We start from the raw sequence: 18,269 nt of genomic DNA on the forward strand, positions 1-18,269 counted from the left end.
CCTAAAGTTAATTATGAACCTCTTCTCACCTCTAAATCTCAGTATCTCATGCATAATTTTGTGTCTTATCATAGATTGTCAAAGAAAAGCGAAGTATTTGTGAATCAATTATCTAATATATCTATTCCTAATAGTGTGCAGGAAGCTTTGAAAGATCCTAAGTGGAAAAAAGCTATGAATGAAGAAGTGAGGTCCCTCAAAATGAATTCAACATGGGAAGTGGTTGACTTTCCTGTAGGAAAAACACCAATCGGATGCAGGTGGGTATTTACCATTAGATATAAAGCCGATGACACCATTGAAAGGTTCAAAGCAAGGCTTATTGCCAAAGGATATACTCAAACCTATGGGATTGATTACATTGAGACATTTGCACCAATGGCCAAGATCAATATTGTTCGAATTCTACTATTTTTGGTTGTGAATCTTGACTAACCCTAATATCAGTTTGATGTTAAAAATGCATTTTTGCATGAAGATCCCCAAGAAGAAGTATATATGGAATTACCTCCTGGATGTATTATACAAACCAAAGAATGCAAACAAGTATGTAAACTGAGGAAGTCCCCATATAGTTAGAAGCAGTCCCTGAGGGCGTGGTTTGGAAGGTTCACCAATTTTATGAAGTCTATCGAATACAAACAATGCAACTTACATACTCTCTTCATGAAATCTAACGAGGAAGCAATCACAACTCTTATTGTGTATTTTAATGATATGATAGTAACTGAGAACAATCCAGAAGAAAAGAAAGCATTGCAAAGTCATCTTGCCAAATAATTTGAAATGAAAGATCTTGGCCACTTAAAATACGTTTTTGGTATTTAAGTGTCAAGATCGAAGGAAAAAATTATTTTATCTCAACGAAAATATGCTTTGGATTTGTTGAAAGAAACTGGTAAAACAACTTGTAGTCCAGTCAGTGCTCCCATGGAAGAAAATTTGAAATTGGGAACACATTCAAATCAAGTCTTTGCTAACAAGAAACGTTATCAAAGACTAGTTGGGAGGTTAATGTATCTTGCACATACCAGATCAAATTTAACTTATGTACTAAGTGTGGTTAGTCATTTATGCACTCTCCAAGTGAAGAATATATGAATGTCGTCAATCGTATCTTGCGCTACTTGAAATCATCTCCAGGAAAAAAATTATTTAAAAAGGGAGGCGATTTGAAAATTAAAGGTTATATCGATGCCGATTGGGTTGGCTCAATAGAGGATCAACGATATACATCTGGATACTTTATATTTGTAGGTAGAAATTTGGTCACTTGGAGAAGTAAGAAACAATAGGTGGTGGCTAGATCGTCAGGTGAAGTCGAATACAGGGGAATGACCAAGGCAATATATGAATTATTATGGATCAAGAATCTGATACAAGAACTACATATTGAACAGATAAGTCTTATGAAATTATAATGTGATAGTAAGGTAGCATGTGATATTGCCTACAACCCAGTCCAACTTAATAGAACTAAACACGTTGAGGTTAATAAACACTTTATCAAGGAACAGCTAGAAGCAAGAATCATTGAAGTCCCTCATGTTCGGTCTCAAGATGAGCTTGTCGATGTGCTGACCAAGGCAGTATCTTATCGAGTTTTTAACAATTGTCTCGATAAGTTGGGCATGAGTGATATCTATGCACCAACTTGAGGGGGAGTATTGAGATTTCTTCCTTTATACAAAATATATTATTTCCTTCCTTCGGAATATCCTGTAATCCTTGTATTTTTGTAAACCATGTAATCACGATCGAACTTACCATGTATGGATTATTATAATCTGTAAAAGGATTATTTAAGCCAGACGATGTGAATAGCAATACAATACAAATTCAAACCTTGTTTTTAGCTAATACAGGCTTTTAAAACTGATAGTTGTTAATGCGTAGCTCGAGTCTGTCCTCGTGGTCACACTGTTTTCAGTTACGTAGGATGTGCTGCTGTAACAAATTATGCTGAACTGTCCAATATTTGGAGGCATTCTCCCAAGCCAATCTTCTTAACCCAAAACCATTTAACCACTAATACTCACTTTACCCGGGCCTAATATAACAAACAAAAGGTACGAGATACGGAAATCAGAAATTTTTTTGGCTTGTACCAGCTTCATTGATAAATATTGATTGGGTCGGTTCTGAAAATTAGCCTTACGATTAACAAACTAAATGCCCGGGAATATGTGTGGAGAGTAATTGCAGTAAGGTTTAGTCATGTGACAAATGGCCTAGTTGAAATTGGTACTTAAAAGCATTGGCAATATAAGCTATAAGATTAAAATTGTATGGTCATAGTTTGATGGCAGCAACTAGCCAGAACCCTGGGAGAAGAGAAAAAGTTAGCCTTCCCTCACATCTCTTTTTCTTGCTATAATTAGATTCAAATAGTCTAAACAATACTGCAAATAATGCACATAAGCTGTCAAAAGAGAGATTACAAGGGGACAAAAAGTAAATGCCCTCAGCAATTTTACTAATCTACCTTTTTTGCAAATATTACAAGAATAAATGGGCGTTGAAGAAGATAACTATGTCAACTATATCAGCACCTTTATGGGCTATCTCCTTTCAAAGGGATATCAGACTTCACAGAGGAGACAGAGAGAGCATCACTTTTCTCTTTGGACTCAATTAGCAAAAATACAATGTCCCGCATGGATGGTCGGTCCAAGGCGGACATACTTGTACACAGCAAAGCAATTTTTAGAACTATGAACATGTGATCAAGTGTGATTCTGTCTTCTAGATCCAAACGGGAATCAAATATTCCAGAATTCATTGAGTTGTTTTGAATGTAATTCCTCACCCAGGTAACAAGGTCGCCACCTTGGTCTAATGGTTGAACAGGCGTTCTGCCTGTCAGCAGCTCCAACAAGACAACTCCATAACTGTAGATGTCACATTTCTCTGTGACTTTCATGGTGTAAGCATATTCTGGTAAAGAGCACAAAGAAACATATTGTGAGCAATGTTTAGAAACCATAAACACAACAGATTTCAGAACAAGACAAAATAAAAAAATGTAGAAGAGATTGAACTTTGCCATACAGTTGTGCGTTGTCTACATGAACTAGATTTCATGGCTAATGGTAAAACTGATAAGATCAATCTAGTCAGAATCTCACTTACGTTCAGTCTATTCTAATTGATCAACGTGCTAAATAATGGTAACAAAACAAAGAATATAAGAGTAAAGCTCATAAGTTGCCAATTGATCTTACAAGAATAACAATTTAAAGGATGTAAAAGAGCCCATGAGACGGGCAGGATCTCACTGCAAGCTTAAGTGCACTAAAAAACTTCAACATCCTTCCTCACTAGGTTAATCGGGTTCATAAAAATCCAATGATCAGCTTAAAGAACCATTAAACTGAAGCGGATCACTAAATAGCGGCTTTAATGAAATGATGATGCCACTGATGAGAAATCAGATGAAGATAAGCTCGACCATAGAAGTGACTCTGTCTAATTACTGTGAATCCACTGTGGATGCATGATAGAGCTGAAACTTAGTTTAATAGTGTTCTTCATTGGCTGACGTGACTTTTTGGGATTTCAACCACCAAAGTTTACCAAGTCAGTCAGCTGAGATATTAAATTAATAGGATCCCAAATAAACCCATGTTAGGCTCCCAAATACATCTGGATACATGTGATTGCTCAGTGGTACTTCTATCTTAAGCAGATTCCATCATCACAATGTCACTTAACCTACGTAAACAGTAACAAGCTTTGGAAAACTAGCTAACAATTACCCATTTAATGCATTCAGAAAGTTACATAGAGAGAGAGAGAGAGAGAGAGAGAGAGAGAGAGAGAGAGAAATTCGGTCAAAACTTACCAGGAGCAATATATCCATATGACCCTGCTACTGCAGACATGGATTTAGAATATGGCATGTCAATCACCTTTGCTAACCCAAAATCCCCAACATGAGCTTCAAAATTATTATCAAGCAGGATGTTATTTGACTTGATATCCCTGTGAATAATCCGGGGCTTACAATCATGATGCAAGTATGACAATCCTTGAGCTGCCCCCAAAGCAACCATGTAGCGAGTTTCCCAATCCAAGTTACAAGATGGGGAATGAAGGAGTTCACCCAAGCTTCCTCTAGACATGTACTCGTAGAGAAGTAAATTTGATCCCTGGTGATAACAGTAGCCAAAGAGCTTCACGATATTTCGATGCCTAATCTTTCCCAGAGTCAAAATTTCTGCTCGAAAGCTGTTATCGATATTATTCCCTTCTCTCTGTGATGAAAGTCTCTTAACAGCTATTGTCTGTCCAGACTGCATCAATGCTCTATAAACTGTACCACATGCCCCCCTCCCAATCACAAAACCATCATCAAAATTATTTGTTGCTTCAACTAAGTTTTGGAAAGTAAACCCCCCTTTTTGTGAGAGATACATGTCTGATGCAGAGGCTGATAAATGCTTATCTTGCAAAGGAGCCACCATCTCCACTGGCCGTCTCATGAAAATTACAATAATTACAATAAGGACGAGAGAGACCCCACCAATGGCTGCAGCAACTATTGCAACAATCTTACCCAAAGGAGTCCTTGCAACTTTTGCTGCTGGAGGAATTGTAGACATGGATGGGGACCCACAGGCACCGAGTGGTCCACCACATAGTCCTACATTCCCACTAAAGCTGCTAAGGGCCATGTTCTGAAACAAGGGAATTGAAGGTAAAGGCCCACTCAGATCATTGAGCGAGACATTGCATCCCAATAAACTTGACAAGTTTGCAAATGAGAATGGGATTTTGCCTGTTAAGTGGTTATCATTGAGCAGGAGATATTCCAGCAGAACAAGGTTACCCAGCTCAGGAGGTATTTCACCAGATAGATTGTTGTAGCTCAAGTTCATGGCAATTTGCAGGCTAGATAGACCACCCAATTCTGGTGGTATTGGACCAGAAAAACCATTACCACCCATCTGCAGTTCAGTCAGACGCGAGAGTTTTCCTAGAATGGGAGGTATAGACCCAGAGAGCCTATTGTCAGAAAGCTTGAGCAGTTCCAACTGGGAAAGGGTTCCAAGTTCTTCTGGTAAAGGACCCACAAAGCTGTTCCGACTGAGATCAAGTCGTTGAAGCATTTTGCAACTAACAATCTGTGGAGGAATCCCACCAGAAAGCTGATTGGAAGAAATGTTAAAGCTCGCCAATCGGGATAATTTGCCTATCTCCCTTGGTAACTCCGAAGAGAAATAATTGTCTGAGAGGTGAAGCCTTTGCAAAGTTTGGCAGTTCCCAATCTCAGGAGGTATTGGCCCACTGAATTTGTTTTGGTCCAGCTCAATAGCAGACAAATTGACCAACTTGCATAGACCTGAAGGAAGACTTCCTGTGAGACTGTTCCCACCTAAACGAAGCTGTACTAGAGATTGGCAGTTTGTGACACCACTCGGGATGTTACCAGTCAAGTTGTTTGACAAAAGATTCAAAAAAGTCAGATTTGCATGCTGGCATAGATGGCTTGGAATTGGACCTGTGAGATTGTTTTCTGAAAAATCTACCACCCAAAGCCGACTATATACTCCAAGCGCCTGAGGGATGGTACCACTTAGTGAATTATGAAAGAGTTGTAACTGACGAAGTTCAGTCAGATACTGTAATTCAGTGGGAATTGGACCAGTGAGGTAATTGATTGAAAGATCAAGCTTAGTTAAATTCTTCAAGGTGCAGATTTCAACAGGAATCACACCAGTAAGCTGATTTTGGAAAAGGTAAAGTAAGTTCAATTCCTTTATGTTACTCAACTCAATTGGAATTTCACCGGTCAGCCAATTTTCAGAGAAATCTATCTCTGTGCCAGAAGTAAGGTTTCCAATTTCCTTTGGTATAGTCCCATTCAGTGAGTTTCTGTAAAGGTATAACTTCTTCAAATTTCTGAGGTTGCCAAACTCTGCAGGTATTTCTCCTACCAGATTGGTCTGATATAGAGCAAGAGTTTCAAGGTTCATGCAATTTCCAAGCTCCTTAGGAATGAATCCTGAAAACTCATTACCCCAAAGAATCATCTCTTGCAAGTATCTAAGCATTCCAAGCTCCGGAGGGATTGGACCACTTAACTGGTTCTGTGCAAGACCAAGTACTTGCAAACTCTCACAGTCACTCAGCTCAACAGGTAGACCTCCAGAGAACAGATTCTGCCCCGCACGGAATATTGTCAAATTCTTGAGCTTCCCCAGAGTACGAGGGAGTGGACCAGTGAGATTGTTGGTATAAGCAACCAATTGTTCGAGCAATGATAAGCTTCCAATCTCCTCTGGTAAAGGTCCTGAGAGTTTGTTATTGCACACATTGAATTCCTTCAAGCAGGAAAGCTTGCCCAACTCAGTGGGAATTTCTCCTTCAAAAGCATTGTTATTCAGATTAAGAACCTCCAATCTTGTGCAGTTTAGAATCTCTCTCGGGATGTTTCCATACAACCCATTGAATGATACATTCAGATACATCAAGTACTCTAGTTTGCCAATACTTGGAGAGAGAGTCCCAGAGAGATTCAAGGAACTGAGATTAAGAGATTGAACTACAGGATCATATTCAAGTGTGCAATTAACTCCCGTCCAATTGCACGGCGTCTGATCACTCGAATTCCAATTGCTCAGATGGTGAAACTCATCACCAATACTATCCCTTACTTCCAGGAGATACTGACCTTCCATGTTAAGTCCTTCGGAACTACAAGTCAGCAAAGAAACCACTAGTAGAAATTTGATGATCCCCAAAACATCGACACTCCCAAAGCTTATAATCCGCAACATGTTCAACATCTGGAAGAGGTATAGAAATTAAAATAAATGTTTTACTCTGAAAAAATCAACGTCAAGGTATCGAAAAGGGACCAATGATCTTCGTGTTTAAGATAATATTGCTGGAACCGGGACCATTTCGTGAAATGAAGTTCAGTTCTGATACCAGGAAGCAAAATTTTCGACTTTCAGTTATCAAAATAATCCTTTAACTCCATCACACTCATCGGTGGCCAGAGTGTAGATACTTATACCAACGACTACAGTAAACCAGAAAGAGCATCTCCAGAACTAGATGTTGTAGAAAACAACATACCTTAAGCTCTTCAGGTCGTCCAAGAACCGGAAGAAACTCCACCATTGCAAGAAGCAACGCCCGGAAAAGCCCTATGATCCGCGATTAATTCAACAAACGGAACATAGACCATTTCGCTTTCTCCAAACTCATAATCTGAAAAGGCAAATAACTGTAACTCTCGCGAAGACTTGTGCATAAAATCCACTTTCTCTCGACATTCCAGTTCACCGAATCTGGTCCTCTCCTCCCGTGACCAGCCGGTACAATGAACACAACTTTTATCTCGGGCTCTCCATACAACAAACTCAAAATATCACCTGATCACCGTTTTCCTTCCATGTCGAGCAGGATATCAATTGCAGAATCTTTCCGCGAATCGAACGGAGGAGAGTTCGAAACCGAAGCTCTAATGGCCGGCAAAGCGTGCTGTCAACTCTTCTCCCTCTACTTTCTTCCTCCAACTCAGCGCTACTTTCTCGCTCGTCTTTTCATCTCACTTACCTTAGAAAAACAAAAAAGAATTTCAGAAAGGCCGCAACCGGGAACTTTTCGACGAGTAGATTTAATCATTTCATCTCACTTCACGAGAAATTCACTTTCGTGCCGGTCTATCCGGTCTCTCTCCTTACTTTGTTCAACCCAACAACGCGTCTCCCGACGTCGCTCCGACACCTCAGTAGAGAGACCGCATGGAATCCTTCCCGTCGGGTCCACCCAGTGGGGCCACTATAATACTCAAGGGTGTTAGATTGTTTCGTCCCTGGCCCCATCTGTGACGTGTCGACGGCGGCGCAGCGAGAGGAAATAGTAAACTCGTGAATAAGACGGCTGAGGAAACGGCATTTTCACGCGACGCTTTCCTTTCTCACGGCATTTTGTCGGCATCTTTTTGTTTGCCGCAAAAAGCCAAAAAGGTTGAAATAACAGTAACTTTCTTTGTCCCCTATCTGAATTAAATAACATTAAGAGCATTAAAATTAAATTATTTAACCTTTCAAATAACGATTATAAATCTTTTTATTTTCTCCGAGAAAAAAATAATAATCTAAGAACAGAAGTCTGGCTCCCGGTTCAGATGAGATTCTAGAAGGGCTAGTAATTCGGGTCATGATTCGTGACTCTTGAACCTGGGCGGCAAGTTGGGCTCAAAAACCAAATTAAAAAACTAAAAAGAAGAAAACGGTTGAGATCAGGTCACGCGGGTACAGTGTGAGACTCGTGAATACACCAAAGCCCAACGATTTCTAATATCAATTTGCCAACTTGGGCCGGAGTCAGACAAGCGCGTCTCACTGTAAGCTCAGAGAGACCACTAGACACGAGTGCCTGCTTACGGCTTAATTCTTAAATAGTAAAGGTTGAAGAGGTAGGCCCGGGTAAAAGTGGGGAGGGTAGGCACAACGTGATACGAACCGGGGAAGGCCAAGGGTTCGGTCCAAACTCCACTCATAGCCGTGGTACAACTACAGCAAGCCCACTCCCCGGGTGGACGGGACCACGAAATCTACAGTTTCGCCATCATGGCGCAGTTGTCTCGAGGATTGAAAAATCCGTGGGATGGAAAGTGTGCTTTTCGAGAGAATGGATCGGGGGGATACGACCCTGTGAGAGGTGGTCCGGTTCAAGGGTCACCATCCCAGGAAGTGACAGAGACAGTCACTTATGGACGGAGATCAATGGTCACTTTCTATCTTCTTTGGAATTCTTTTTAATTTTAAAATATTTTTTTCCGCAAGTTTGAGAATAATCGAGCAATTAGATTTTAAGTGATAAGCACGGTGTTTATCTACCTTGTTTTTGTAATAGAAAAAGAGAATATAATCAGCTTTGATTATTTAAAAAATTCTCTTAATAACCTTATAATTTGAAAGATAAATATAAATAAGAACCCACATGGAATCTTTATCTCCCTGATAAACGCATTATCCAAAGTCAGTAAGTCGCATGTGGCGCGGGCCCACCGCACACCACTACATAGGTGGAGACACTAATTGCCACTTGCCACGGACCTGCGCTTAGTCAATCGTCGGTGATGAGGACTGTGAACCGAGCACTTAGGAGTTTGGCCTACCAAAAGCGGGTGCTTCACCTCCGATTTTCTGAGGGCGACTAATTTGTACGTTTCGGAGATTCCGTCGTCGGTCGACCGAAACTCTTACCGCGCGATGTTTTCGTGGTTAATGGGGTTGGAGAGTCAAAAGTTGGGAGGGAGACTTCGTTTATGCGGGGAAAAGGGGGTTGGTATTTGGCTCTATCTTGCTTTCACTATCTTGCTTTCAAAGGCCTATCGTTATGTCATGCTACATAGATGTCCACTTAAAAAAGGTTGGTGCTTGGTAGATTGAAAAATTGAAGGGTTTGGCATTGTGAGGATGAGGACAAAAGTTTTATTTTGTCTTCTTGACTAGTTTGATTTTTTATTTTTTGCTAATAAATAATGAAATTAAGAGCAATAATGGAGTACCCATAAACCATCTATTGTTAATGACAATTTAATTTAAATCCTTTTAATTTACTTGGATGATCGAGACGGTTCATCTGCCAATTCCTACCTTTTGACGGTAGGGATTACTCAAATAGGGTACGGTAAAATCCGTTCAATCAATTCATTCTCTCTTGAACTAAAAACCCTTTGGGAGACTTTATCCATTTGCTTTAGAAACCCGAAAGATTCTTGATGGGATATTCATCAAAAGCAAACACTTTCACACACCTAGAGGCCAGAGCGAGTACATCAAAAGCAAGGCAGAAAGGAAATGCACAATTCGTATGGGTTACAAGAGGTGAACCCACATTTTCGATCTAATAGGTAAGATGAACGGTGATCCTCAGCAGCGTCTCGGCCCCATCGACCACATGTTGCCCATTTGGAAAAAGTGCTCGGATCTCCGCGAACCCTGATGCTGTCTTGAACTTACCAGTCCCACCAGTTACTGACAGATGCGACATGGCGCTTCCGATCTTGTACACTCCGAAGAAGCTCAGGCTGTCGCCGTACTCGCCACCCTCGATCATCGCCGTGAACGCCATCATCTGCGTGGTCCCATCCGCGGAACTCGCCACGTATACTCCCTGGGCCCGCCCCACTGCCTGGGATCCGAGATCGGGATCCATCGTCAACACGTCATCGATGACCGTAATGGTTCCGAACCCGAGTCCGAGACCGTCGGGTCCCAGCTGGGTCTGAACGTTGGTGGCCTGACCGTTGGGGTTCGGGGCGAAGTTGGTGCCGGATAAGCCGGTTCCTAGGGGGATCCCGTTGTTTCCGTTGACGGTGGGCAGTGCGCCGTTGGCGTTGGGAATGGCCACGCCGCCTTTGGGACTGGTGAACCCGATGTTTCGGGCGAAGGGGACCTGACCGTTGTAAATGTTACCGAGCAGACCGGTGATGGGTCTGGCCGTGGGGTTGCTGCCGCCGAGTATGTCGTGCATGTATAACTCTAAGATGGACCCAGCTGCTTCTGTGGGGCCGGCATCGATGGCTAGGATTTGTCCCACGTGGAGGACTCCGATGAGAAAGAGAAGGGAAAGAGTTTTGGGTGCTGGGGAAAACATTTCGAACTGTTTGCTTTGAGTGTGAGATTTATTCTTTGTTTGGCTGCCGTCGGGTGAGAATGGGATGTGAAGTTGAGGCTTAAATAGAGAGGAGGAAGAATGAAGTGTAGCAGTTGGATGTGTTTGCAGCAGAGGAATTTGTTGAATAATAGAGAGAAATAGATATCAAGAGTGGGTGCAACCGAACCATGGCCACTTGTCTGGTGCAGTCAGTACCCGGTTTGGTGGTGTAGATACTGTAGATGGGATCCATTTTAGAGAATCATTCAAGTAGAATGCAGCACCATGTTGGGCAATGGTGCGCTCTTTTTGGCCCATCGAAGCAAAAGAGCTTGCCAGAGGCTTGGTTTGTCCAAGTGATAAACTCAACGTTTAATTGAAACATACAAGAATTAACATAGTTTTATAGTATACCATATAACAACAAATACACCAAAAAAACAAAAAACAAAAATGAAGACATGGCAAACTGGCTATATCTTAGCCTGACCCCCTTTTTATCCATGGTTATCTTGCTTGTTTTCAACTGGTCAGATTTGGATGGGAACCTTACATTTGGTGGTTTTCATAGGTCAAGCTACTTCGGTCTAAGCCGGATCCAGGCGTCACTAAAAGATATTGAGGTGAATTCCTTTCTCATACTATTATAGTCACACCCACCTCTCAAACTGAACTTTGGATTTGCTGCAGAGATTGCTCATGATCCATGACTTTGTTTCTTCTTAGAGCTGGTGATATCAAAGTCCACACTGAGTTGACATTGTGGCAATAAAAATTTCAGCACCCATCATAAGCTGACTCGCTTTTTCAGATTATTAGAAAGAAATAAAAAGACTAAGATACTTAGAAATTTCAGTTAAGGTCATTTACAGTAGATGGTAGCTGCAAACCACTCGTTCACAATTTTCACCCAAGTACTAGCCCATCCAACATCGATGCTCCACCTGGTTTATAAAGAATTCATGATTGCAAAAACTTTTTAGAGATAATGATAGAGTGGATACAAAATCAGGTATGCTTCTGAGAGTTTAGAAGCTACTGATTTCTGTGTACTGAGCCTATTGATTTTACTCGAGTCTAATGTCTAATAAACCAAAATTTTGAAGATCTAGTTTCTTACTTCCTGGTTGAGTTATGTATATCCCAGTTGATGAACAACATAGCAAAGTACATGGCTCCCATTGAAAAAGCGAAGTGAAAAAACCCGTAGTTGTAAGGAATATCATCTTCTGATTGAGCCCCATCCTTGCGAAACTGAGAAGTGTTAAACATATTATTAACTTGTTTCCCTTGACGTACCGTTTTACATATAGTTGCATCCAACAGACTTTTTGATTTGTAATGTTGAAGTCCATGCAAGGAGGAAAGTTCACTCACCTGAAAAGATTGGGAGTCAATTCCAGTTGAAAAGGTTGCTATAACAATGGCACAAACTGCAACAAGAAAGCCCTGGAAGCAACATTACAGAAAGACAAGAATTAGCTGTCAGGCATTGATAATTGTATTTACAACAATCTGAGAGCAAATGTTATTACCCTGAATTAGCATAATTTAATAATTTTAACCTAAGAAATTGTTAAAGAGCAAATATGGAAAAATATTATGTAACTCTCACAGTAAGAAGTCACACAGTCAAAATTAAAGAGGTCTCATAAAAGAGTCTCGTTTAAAAGTGTTTTAATTATGTTAGCCTTTTATTTATGTTCAATTGTTAAATTGTTCTAGGACTTATCTTTTAGTGTTTAACTTTGGGTGTAACAAGGATAAGGTTAGTTTAATTGTAATTGAATTTTACTTGTTTCCTCTATTATAAATAGAGGTTTATTGTACTCAAATAACAACAAGTTAGTGAAGTATTTCTTTTTTCCAGAAATTCAACAAAAATCATATGCACTGGATACCCTCCTTTGCACAATATTTGATAAGCGAAAACATAGGTCAGAAATTTAATGTATGCCTTAAAACATATGAATTTAAAATGAGGAATATCTTCATAAAACCTCTGCTTTGATCAAGGACAAAATGTTGCTAACTAGATTACCAGTATGGTGGTCCAATTATCGTTCTCAGACGTTTTCCTTTGAGGGCTGCACCTCTCAATGGCAGGTTCACTGCACAGCCATTCAACCAAATACAGAGCATGTTATGTGCACATCTTGATAGTAACAAAGTAAAGAGTTAACACACCTTACAAGGAATTCAAATTTCTAACAGAGTACAGGATATAGGAGATATAATTCAATAAAATTTCATGAACATCTTCCTGTATTACTGGTGAAGTTGGTACTTCACTGCCAAAAATGGACCTAAGGTATGACAATCTTTGCAAATTATGACTGTACTTTACCATAATTGATATAGGGTGCATTTAAGTTTAAAAGACATCCACGCCGAATTTCTTTACTGGTTGAGATTTCATCAAGAAATGGAATATAATAAAAACCAAGTAGGAAAATCATTTTTGGAATAATGGATGGGTTCAAGCTAAATGATCTTTTTCCTTAATAACATTTAAAAAAATCAAGAAATTGGCTAACGGAATAAGTAACAACCTTCTTATAGCAGACCAACACAGGAAAACAAGGTAGGCACCCATAATTCCCGAAGATAAAAGTCCCCTGTTAACCTGAATGGAATATCCAGAATAGAGAAGTTAGTAATATAGCACAAACTACATAGTGTAAGTAAATGTAAATCATATTATGTTTCTTAAAAAAAACATTTCGTTTTATTAAAAGAAAGAAATAAGAGCTTCAAAAGGTGACCTTATACAGTTCATATTTCCAGCAAAAGCCTACAGCAAGGTGGCTGGAGTACTGTAATTAAATAATACACTCCAAGAAAATTTATGACCAAAAGAAAAAATTGGTAATCCATGGTGTTTCAGCTCATATGAAGAAACTCGTTTAGGGAATAGGGATGGCCTACTTATGATTTGCACAGGAACAAGATGCAACACAGATATGAACTAGAAAAGTATGTAAGTCAAAATCTAGCCTCCAGAATTGAACAAAAGAGAGTGGCCGTCTCAAACATGGAAGCTTCTTTCATGTAATCTAATGTGATTGACACAACTCAAACAAAAGAAAGAAATATAATTCTATGCAACAGCATATAGGAACAACCTATAACTAGTGGTACATTTCTTTCAAAGAGCATATACCTTTGAATGAAGTGAAACTAGCATCATTACTACAAGTAGGATTATAGTCCATGTGATGAAGAATATGTTGAGGCTGCAGGACTGGCTAGGAGCATACAATGAGTACATCATCACGATCCCACAGAGAGAAGCAATATAAAAAATGGTTGACATCAGAAGCCCGAGGGAACAGCTGCAGATAGTGCAAAAAAGAAAAAAAGACATATGTTGTGTCAAAAATTTTAATCATTAACGTGTTTGAGTCATTCAAAATCCAACATGTTAATTGGTAGGGAGGAAGCTTTCATGATGAGAAAGAAACAGAGCATCATTCATAAAGTAATCAACACCATGAAAACGTAAGAATATACGAGTTGCAGATAGGCTAGTCTCACCTTTGCTTCAATTTCGTATCCGGCATCCAATAGTTATTCCACCATGTTATGAATTGAATCACACTGATGAGTTGAAGTAGGAGGAAAATCCTTTATAAAAGAAAAGTTGGTTAATGATCACTTATGTTCAATATAAACTGAAGCAACACAAGAAAGAAGAACACAGATAACCTGTTCAGTAATTCGACAGTTATTTCTCCTAGACTAATTTTATTTTAGAGAAGCTTTACGGTGACTAGTTTGATAGAATATGGAGCATTTACATTAAAAGCTATTAGGAATTCAGGACATTAAAATATAAAAAAAAAATCCAAAATGGTCTACAAATATACTAGTTGTCAGTTTGTATTTTTCACTGCAAGGAAGATAGAATAGAGCCAGTGACGCTAATATTATTGGACAAGTAGACATGACAGATTCTACTTTTTTTTTAATATTGAATTCTACATATGTTTTCCCCACATTTACTTTCCAATTCAGGTTCTAATATCCTATTTATCTGGAGAAAACTCAAATAACCTGGAACCACAAGAAGAAAAAAATTTCCAAGAAAATAACAAGTTTACAGGAAGAGATTGCCTCTGACAGAAAAGATAAGCTTGATACGAGATTATCAGATTGCATCATCAATTGTTGAAATTGAACATATAATAAAACAAAGTTGAAGATAGGTAGAGGGATTACCCAGCTCCAATACGAGCAACTTCCCCTGCAAAACAAGAACCAATGTTATTTCTATCTTCGGCATAGCAGGAGGATTTGAACACAAAACCAATGTGCAGCAAATGAATTGGATTAACCTTTTATGCCAAAACCACAAAATTTTAAGGAAAGCAAATCCAAGCACTCAGTTAGTCATACCATATATTTGAATAATACGCAGAGGAATGAAGAATGGAACTGCCACAGATATAATTAACATGATAGTCTTTGTAGTCCACCACCCAGAATGCCATCTATTGCAGGCTTCATAGAGCTTGCTGGCTCTAAATGTGGATACAAACATGAAGGAGAAAAATATCTGAACTTTTGAGTCAAGGATGGGGAAGCATACAAAAGGGAAAAAATAAAGGGAACGTTTAGATTTGCTGTTGTTATTTTGACATATAATGTGAAACAAGTTCAAGTTATACTTGATATATTTTGAATGTAAGCAGTATACAAATATAAAAAGAAAGACGGAGACATATCCATTGAATTCTGTTAAATGAAAAGATACAAAACACCCAAAACTCACACGAAGCACTCCAACAGTATGAAAACAATCCCGTCCTTCTTTTCCACAATATCTTAGCCCTGCAAAGGAAAACATAGCAAAGGTAAACTTCAAGGGTATCATCAAGAAGATAATCTGCTACCTTCGAGAAGAGAAAAGCTACAAGAACAAATTTAAAAATGATAGCTTTCTAGCATTAACACTAACGAAAAATCAAGAAGGAACCACCCAGTTCAAAGTAATCAAACATCTGTATCATGAAAAGGGAAAATGTCGTACACTGGAGCAAAGAAGGAACCTTGTGGGCGTAATCTCGAATAATCCAAGCCACTAGATTTAATAATAAGAAGATGAACCCATATATATACCGAGCCTGCAAGGACTTCTTCTTCTCTGCCGAACATGTCAAAAGAGTAATTTGGTTGGAAACAGGAAGAACAACCGATGGCCTTACCTCTTTAACTTCTTCAGATTTATGTTCTACTGGCTCACTGGTTTCATCCATTCTGCAGCTACGAGCATGAAAAGAGTGTTACTTGCTTCTCAGCTCGGCTCATAGGAAACCGAAAAAGTTCTCAGATTCTAATTAAATAGAGTATGACACTTCTATTAATCAAAAGAGGCTCTGCCCATTGTAGAATTATTTGTCATGAATGAATGTTACTGAACTGCACGGTTTTTTAGTACGATACCCAAAATTTTGAGCTTGGCAAACAAAAAAGGAAAAAGAGAACGAAAAAACATTGGGAAATTTATGCAACTCAGGAAAGCTACAGGATAGAGTAGGAACTCAATTTTATCTCCCAGACGCATTGCAACGCAGAACTTTGAAGTAACATCTGCATCTGGGAAGCACAGTTCAACAAACAGAATATGTTTGTGAGAAAATAAAGTTTCGTGTAGGACTTGAAACACCGAAAGCAAGTAGCAACGAAATTTTGCCATGAAGAAAAATGAGAGAAAAGATTATGTAAGAAAAATAACCTGAGAAAGCTTCTTTACAAAAGAAAAGGCCAAGTTCAGATAACAACGATTTGTCGAGAAAGTCACTCCAAAAAGGAATAAAAAGTAATTAGAAGAACGAAAACACTCAATCGATGTTGGAGAGGAGAAACGCCACATACATTTAGGCAATGCTGAAGAGAAGAAGAAGAATAGCTACAAGTAAACAATGTTGGAAATAAGATGAAGAACCGGTGTCCAAACCTTATAGAAAAACAACAGAATGACCCAGATACAATGTAATCTGAGAAAGTAAATCGGTGGCAGGCTTCCTGCCTTCCTGACTGAAGTGTGAGGATAGCAAACTTCCGAGAAGTGAGAAATGAGCAACTGAGAAAAATCCAAACAGGAAGACAACAAAGAGAGAGCCTCGCCATTGGACCCACGCCGCTGCAGATGGCTCGACATTGAGCTTCTCAATTCGAATACTCTATTGGAAAAAACTGAGCAGCGACTTCAACACGTTTCCACGCCAGGCAGGAACTTTATTGAAGATCACGAATGATTGATCATACGAGTATCTCACCAAGGAAAAGAGGCAGAAATCAGAAGTATCTGGATCTGCTACTTTTGACTTGTATGAGACAGAGATTGTCCAGACTGCCAAGTCTCTACGTGAAGGCGGAAAGTTGCACTTGGCTCCCAAAAATTTTACCCTCTGGTCTTTCGACAGGTTTGGTCTCGCGATTTATAACTGTTTATAACTGATAGCCTAAATCCAACCGTAAAGCTTAATTCTATATAATCTTATAAATTTATATAAAATAAATATAAGTTGAGAGTATCAAATGGGGTGGAAACTTAGGTTGGAAGGCAAGAGAATGTTCAATCTCACTGTTGAAGGAAGAAAATCCCAACCATAACCGGACTCATACACGACTGAGACGCCAATCGTTTCGGTGCTAATGTACGAGCTGCGAAAAGCGAGAGGCTGCGTGCACGTGCATGGGCGACGTAGGGTCAAGGAGGGATGCTTCAAGCCTTCTGGCTTCACCTCCAGAACAGTCGACTGACGCCAGAAACGAGGAAGGTGGCCCCCACCACTTTGACAAACGACAACCTCCCTCTTGTTTTCACGTCTGGTTTACTCATTAGAATATCAAGACGACGCTTTTACTGACCGTTCGAGGCTGATTTCTTCTCTTGCAAGCTGTGATGATTCCCTCTCAAGCTACCTACTCATCTGATCGAGCACCTTCTGGACTGTCTCCAGTTCCATACTTCCATCCTTTTCTCGTCAGGCCATTTTCCCATTCTTTATTCTGTATTAGGTGCCCCCATGCGATTCTTTTGCAGATTTTTTAAAGCGTCCCTGACCACCTGAGTCAGGTTCGGTGAGGTCGATTGGAAATTATTTTGGGTTTTCGTGACCCAACTCAACAGACAAGAAAATGAGTCTCTAGACCCTATAGTCTGATTAATATATGAAGACCCCTGAAGAAAAAAAATCATTGTTTCAGAAGGTTCTTGAGTAGCCATGGGTAATATCTTCCCGAGATATCAATAGGTATGTTTCTGTTTTTCGTTCGCCGTGCCGGTTGGACATCCCGGTTGAGAAAGTTTAATAAGACTAAATTTCCGGTAGTTGATGTTAGTTGATGTTAGTCGTCTCAGCAATCTGTATCTGGGTTCGAAAACCGAAATGCTTCACAGGCGAGATGTGACAGGAGCGACCCAACGGCGATGTGATTCGCTTCCCATCGTGATTGCCAGCGACGCTATGCAAAGAAGACGACGAACATTTCAGACAATAATTTGAATCTCGGTCTTAATTGTTTTGCAGCTATAAACGGAAAAGGGTGGTAAGAATATAATTAGTAAATACACAAAGAATATGTTATACATGTATGTCAATAGGCTGGCCAAAGTAATCTAAAATATTAATAGTTTA

The 18,269-nt window shown here is 39.6% G+C and overlaps 3 protein-coding genes across 10 annotated transcripts; all 3 read right to left on the minus strand.

Moving 5' to 3' along the window:
• Nucleotides 1-2,381: 2,381 nt before the first annotated feature.
• On the minus strand, nucleotides 2,382-7,508 carry LOC137958973 (probable leucine-rich repeat receptor-like protein kinase At5g63930). The gene is made up of 3 exons (XM_068806252.1): nucleotides 7,087-7,508; nucleotides 3,845-6,791; nucleotides 2,382-2,937 (listed from the first exon to the last, which is right to left on the minus strand). The coding sequence occupies exons 1-3, from the start codon at nucleotides 7,129-7,131 to the stop codon at nucleotides 2,555-2,557; spliced, it is 3,375 nt and encodes a 1,124-aa protein (XP_068662353.1). The 5' UTR covers nucleotides 7,132-7,508; the 3' UTR covers nucleotides 2,382-2,554.
• A 2,196-nt stretch (nucleotides 7,509-9,704) lies between these two features.
• On the minus strand, nucleotides 9,705-10,665 carry LOC137959453 (dirigent protein 16-like). The gene has a single exon (XM_068806838.1). It carries the CDS (start codon nucleotides 10,621-10,623, stop codon nucleotides 9,871-9,873), a length of 753 nt encoding a protein of 250 aa, XP_068662939.1. The 5' UTR covers nucleotides 10,624-10,665; the 3' UTR covers nucleotides 9,705-9,870.
• Nucleotides 10,666-11,010: 345 nt separating this feature from the next.
• On the minus strand, nucleotides 11,011-16,856 carry LOC137959057 (uncharacterized). Of its 8 annotated transcripts, XM_068806613.1 has the most exons (14): nucleotides 16,583-16,854; nucleotides 15,831-15,888; nucleotides 15,656-15,749; nucleotides 15,380-15,456; nucleotides 15,022-15,181; nucleotides 14,845-14,869; nucleotides 14,161-14,250; nucleotides 13,787-13,958; nucleotides 13,176-13,249; nucleotides 12,665-12,734; nucleotides 12,001-12,072; nucleotides 11,744-11,877; nucleotides 11,494-11,567; nucleotides 11,011-11,372 (listed from the first exon to the last, which is right to left on the minus strand). In XM_068806613.1, the coding sequence occupies exons 1-14, from the start codon at nucleotides 16,753-16,755 to the stop codon at nucleotides 11,287-11,289; spliced, it is 1,359 nt and encodes a 452-aa protein (XP_068662714.1). In that variant the 5' UTR covers nucleotides 16,756-16,854; the 3' UTR covers nucleotides 11,011-11,286. The 8 variants fall into 8 exon arrangements, with proteins under 8 accessions (XP_068662714.1, XP_068662638.1, XP_068662556.1 ...); XM_068806537.1 differs by having other exon boundaries at nucleotides 11,011-11,351; nucleotides 15,656-15,888; nucleotides 16,583-16,856; XM_068806455.1 differs by having other exon boundaries at nucleotides 15,656-15,882.
• Between the last annotated feature and the right edge of the window lie 1,413 nt (nucleotides 16,857-18,269).

The sequence above is a fragment of the Aristolochia californica genome, unplaced genomic scaffold, assembly GCF_029961685.1.
Source record: "Aristolochia californica isolate CCGP_79_NKW_82.1479 unplaced genomic scaffold, dmAriCali1.0.hap1 SCAF_1, whole genome shotgun sequence".
Classification (NCBI taxonomy): Eukaryota; Viridiplantae; Streptophyta; class Magnoliopsida; order Piperales; family Aristolochiaceae; genus Aristolochia; species Aristolochia californica.